Below are 5582 nucleotides of genomic sequence, written 5' to 3' on the forward strand. Positions count from 1 at the left end.
GGTCCCTAGCATTGTGAGGCAGCACTGCTGACCACTGAGCCACCGTGCTGCCTGACTGTAACAGCATCATGGATGGACAGATTGTGGATAATATTTACTCCTGGGAACTTGAAGCTCTCAACCACCTCCACCTCAGCACACTGATACAGACTGGGGCGTGTCTTCCATTCCACTTCCTGAAGCTGATGACCAATTCCTTCATTTTGCTGACAGTGAGGGAAGATTGTTGTCTTTACACCATGTCACTTGTCTGTCTACGTCTTTCCTGGACTCTATCTTGTCGCTGTTTGAGATCCGACCCACTATAATGGTGTGATCAGCAAACTTGTAAGTGGAGTTACAGCTGAATTTGGCCACACTGAGGATTATGGTGGAGGAGGTATTGTCACTTATCTTTACTGATTGTGAACTATGAGTCAGGAAGCCGAGAAGTGGGGGGAACCAGAGACCTAGGTCTTGGAGAATGGAGATGAGTTTTGTTCAAATTATGATGTTGAAGGCGGAGCTAAAGTCAGTAAATGGGGTTCTGACATAGGTGTCCCTGTTATCCAGATCTTCCAGGGATGAGTGTAGGGTCAGGGAGATGGCATCTGTTGTGGACCTGTTGCACGGGTAGACAAATTGTAGGGGGTCAAGGTCACCTCAGAGGCTGGAGTTGATGTGAACCATGACTAACCTCTCAAAGCACTTCATAATTATGAAAGTCAGAGGTAATAGATAGGAGTCATTGAGGCACGCTACCTGATTTTTCTTTGGCACCGGGACGCTGGTGGTCTTCTTAAAGCAGGTGGGGACTTCAGATCGCAGTAAGAAGATATTAAAGATGTCTGTGAATACTCCTTCCAGCTGGTCCATGCAGATACGACCTGAACTGGTTGTTTTGCATGGGTTCACCATCAGGAAGGCCAATTTGACCCATGCAGCAGTGGCTGTGGGTGCAGGTACACCTGAGGCTGTTGGGGCAGGTGACATCATTTCTTTGTGTTCAAAACGAGCACAGTACACACTGAGCTCCTTGGGGAGGGATGCACTGCTGTCAGTGATTCTGGTTGAGTTTGTTTTGTAGCCCATTATATCGTGTAAGCCTTGCCAGTCAACATAGGCTCATTCCGTTCTTCTGAGGCTCTAGTCTGGTATTGTTTCCTTGCACCCTCAGTGGCTTTCCGAAGATCGTAGATTTCCTGTATAGGTCAGGGTCACCCAACCTGAACACCTCAGACCTGGACTTTTCAGTAGGGAGTGGATCTCCAGGTTCATTCATGGTTTCCAATCGGGGAACATTCGGATTAATTTCTTTGGCACGGGGTCCAAGCCTGTGCACATGGACTGCCTCATATTTTCCTTGACTATTCAGTAATTGTGAACATGATTTTATTACATTAAAGGTGCTACATAAATAGGAGCTGTGGTCATTGATTGATCTTCATCCCCTACGACTACATTTATTGAGTCTTAAGGATCTATTTCTTTCCATTTTGGTAGAAATTGCACCTATTTCACTTTCTTTCCGCTAGGGGACTCTGTAACACACTTCCACGATGGGTTGCGGTACCCCCTAGCGGTGTGGAGGAGGAATTGCGATGCCTCATTGCGATTAGGAGGAGTATTTGTTCGGCCCCCTAGCGGTGAGGAGGAGGAATTGCGGTGCCTAACGTCGTCAGGAGAAGGACTTGCGTCGCCCCCGCTGGCTGGGAGGAGGAGTTGCAGCTCCACCAGCGGACGGTTGGGAGGAGGGTTTGCAGCTCCCAAGCGGTCGGGAGGTGGAATTGTCGCGCCCCTAGCGGATGGGAGGAGGGTTTGCCGCGCCCCCAGCGGATGGGAGGAGCTGGTGCAGGGTCAGTGATGGCGGACGATGATCTGGAAGATTCCTCGGTGGTTCACAATGTGGCGGCGGGAGCGGGAGCGGGAGCGGGAGGAGGAGGAGGAGGCGGGGGCCGGTCCGGGGACAAGATGTTCACCCTGAAGAAGTGGAACGCGGTGGCGATGTGGAGCTGGGACGTGGAGTGTGACACCTGCGCCATCTGCAGGGTCCAGGTGATGGGTAAGAGACTGCCCCAGGGGGTGGGGGCAACTGACTCACCCCCCCACACCCCCCCCCACACACCCCCCACACACACACCCCCACACACACACCCCCCACACACACACCCCCACACACACCCCCCACACACACCCCCCCACACACACACCCCCACACACACACCCCCCACACACACACCCCCACACACACACCCCCCACACACACACCCCCCACACACACACCCCCCACACACACCCCCCCCACGCACACCCCCCCCACGCACACACCCCCCCACGCACACACCCCCCCCACGCACACACCCCCCCACACACACACCCCCCACACACACACCCCCACACACACACACCCCCACACACACCCCCCACACACACACCCCCCCCACACACCCCCCCACACACACCCCCCACACACACACCCCCCACACACACACCCCCCACACACACCCCCCCCACACACACACACCCCCACACACACCCCCCACACACACACCCCCCCCACACACACACCCCCACACACACCCCCCACACACACCCCCCACCCACACACACCCCCCCACACACACCCCCCCACACACACACCCCCCACACACACCCCCCCACACACACACACCCCCACACACACCCCCCACACACACACCCCCCACACACACACCCCCCACACACACACCCCCCACACACACACACCCCCACACACACCCCCCACACACACCCCCCACCCACACACACCCCCCCACACACACCCCCCCCACACACACACACCCCCACACACACCCCCCACACACACCCCCCACCCACACACACTCCCCCCACACACACCCCCACCCACACACACCCCCCACACACACACCCCCCCCACACACACTCCCCCCACACACACCCCCCACACACACACCCCCCACACACACACCCCCCACACACACACCCCCACACACACCCCCCACACACACCCCCCACCCACACACACACCCCCACACACACCCCCCCACACACCCCCCCCCACACACACACCCCCACACCCCCCCCACACCCCCCCCCACACCCCCCCCCACACACCCCCCCACACACACACCCCCACACACACACCCCCACACACACACCCCCCCACACACCCCCCACACACACCCCCCCACACACACACACCCCCACACACACCCCCCCCACACACCCCCCCCACACACACCCCACACACACACCCCACACACACACCCCCCACACCCACACACACCCCCCCACACACACCCCCCCACACACCCCCCCCACACACACCCCCCCCACACCCCCCCAACACCCCCCACACACCCCCCCACACACCCCCCCACACACACACCCCACACACACACCCCACACACACACCCCCCACACCCACACACACCCCCCCACACACACCCCCCCACACACACCCCCCCACACACCCCCCCCACACACACCCCCCCACACCCCCCCCCACACACCCCCCCACACACCCCCCCCACACACCCCCCCACACACACCCCCCACACACACACCCCCCACACACCCCCCACACACACCCCCCCACACACCCCCCCACACACACCCCCCACACACACCCCCCACACACACCCCCCCCACACACACCCCCCCACACACCTCCCCCACACACCTCCCCCACACACACCCCCCCACACACCCCCCCACACACACACCCCCCCACACACACACCCCCCCACACACCCCCCACACACACCCCCACACACCCCCCCACACACCCCCCACACACCCCCCCACACACCCCCCCCCACACACACCCCCCCCACACACCCCCCCACACACCCCCCCACACCCCTCCCACACACACCCCCCGCACACACACCCCCCCCACACACACCCCCCCCACACACACCCCCCACACACACCCCCCCACACACACACACACCCACACACACCCCCCACACACACAACCCCCACACACCCCCCACGCACACCCCCCCACACACACACCCCCCACACACACACCCCCCACACACACCCCCCACACACACCCCCCACACACACCCCCCACACACACCCCCACACACACACACCCCCCACACACACCCCCCCCCACACACACCCCCCCCACACACACCCCCCACACACACCCCCCACACCCACACACACCCCCCACACACACCCCCCACACACATCCCCCCCACACACACCCCCCACACACATCCCCCCCACACACACCCCCCCCACACACACACCCCCCACACACACCCCCCACACACACCCCCACACACACACCCCCCACACACACCCCCCACACACACCCCCCCCCCACACACCCCCCCCACACACACCCCCCCCACACACACCCCCCCCACACACCCCCCACACCCACACACACCCCCCACACACACCCCCCACACACACCCCCCCCACACACACCCCCCCCACACACACCCCCCCCACACACACCCCCCACACCCACACACACCCCCCACACACCCCCCCCACACACACCCCCCCCACACACACCCCCCCCACACACACCCCCCCCACACACACCCCCCCCACACACACCCCCCCCACACACACCCCCCCCACACACCCCCTACACCCACACCCCCCCCACACACACCCCCACACACACACCCCCCACAACCACACACACCCCCCACACACACACCCCACACCCACACACACCCCCCACACACACCCCCCACACACACCCCCCACACACACCCCCCCCACACACACCCCCCCCACACACACCCCCCCCCACACACACCCCCCACACACACCCCCCACACCCACACACACCCCCCACACACACCCCCCCACACACACCCCCCCACACACACCCCCCACACACATCCCCACACCCACACACACCCCCACACACCCCCCCCACACACACCCCCACACTCACACCCCCCACACCCACACACACCCCCCACACACACACCCCCCACACACACCCCCCACACACACCCCCCCCACACACACACCCCCCACACACACCCACACCCACACACACCCCCCACACACACCCCCCCCACACACACCCCCCCCACACACACCCCCCCCACACACACCCCCCCCACACACCCCCCCCCCACACACACCCCCCCCACACACACCCCCCACACCCACACACACCCCCCACACACACCCCCCACACACACCCCCCCACACACACCCCCCCCACATACACCCCCCCCCACACCCCCCCCACACACACCCCCCACACCCACACACACCCCCCCACACACCCCCCCACACACCCCCCCACACACCCCCCCACACACACCCCCACACACACCCCCACACACCCCCCCCCACACACCCCCCACACACCCCCCACACACCCCCCCCACACACCCCCCCCACACACCACCCCCACACACCCCCCCACACACACCCCCCCACACACACACCCCCCACACACACCCCCCACACACACCCCCCACACACACCCCCCACACACACCCCCCCCACACACACCCCCCCCACACACACACCACCCCCACACACACCCCCCACACACACACACCCCCCACACACCCCCCCACATACCCCCCCCACACACCCCCCCAACA

General features: G+C 63.1%; 1 protein-coding gene across 3 annotated transcripts in view; it reads left to right on the plus strand.

Annotated features, from left to right (window-relative positions):
* The first annotated feature begins 1827 nt into the window (after positions 1–1827).
* Positions 1828–5582, plus strand: part of rnf7 (ring finger protein 7) — a 39787-nt gene continuing 36032 nt past the window's right edge. For 2 of the 3 annotated variants that reach the window (XM_087993303.1, XM_087993304.1), the window contains exon 1: positions 1828–2041. In XM_087993303.1, the coding sequence (XP_087849429.1) occupies positions 1843–2041 (199 nt within the window). In that variant the 5' untranslated portion in view covers positions 1828–1842. The remainder of the gene's footprint in view (positions 2042–5582) is intronic. The other variant, XM_087993305.1, reaches the window with a different exon arrangement.

Source organism: Chiloscyllium plagiosum, unplaced genomic scaffold (assembly GCF_037043375.1).
Source record: "Chiloscyllium plagiosum isolate Xiang-an unplaced genomic scaffold, Cpla_swu_hap1 HiC_scaffold_13, whole genome shotgun sequence".
NCBI classification, from domain to species: Eukaryota; Metazoa; Chordata; class Chondrichthyes; order Orectolobiformes; family Hemiscylliidae; genus Chiloscyllium; species Chiloscyllium plagiosum.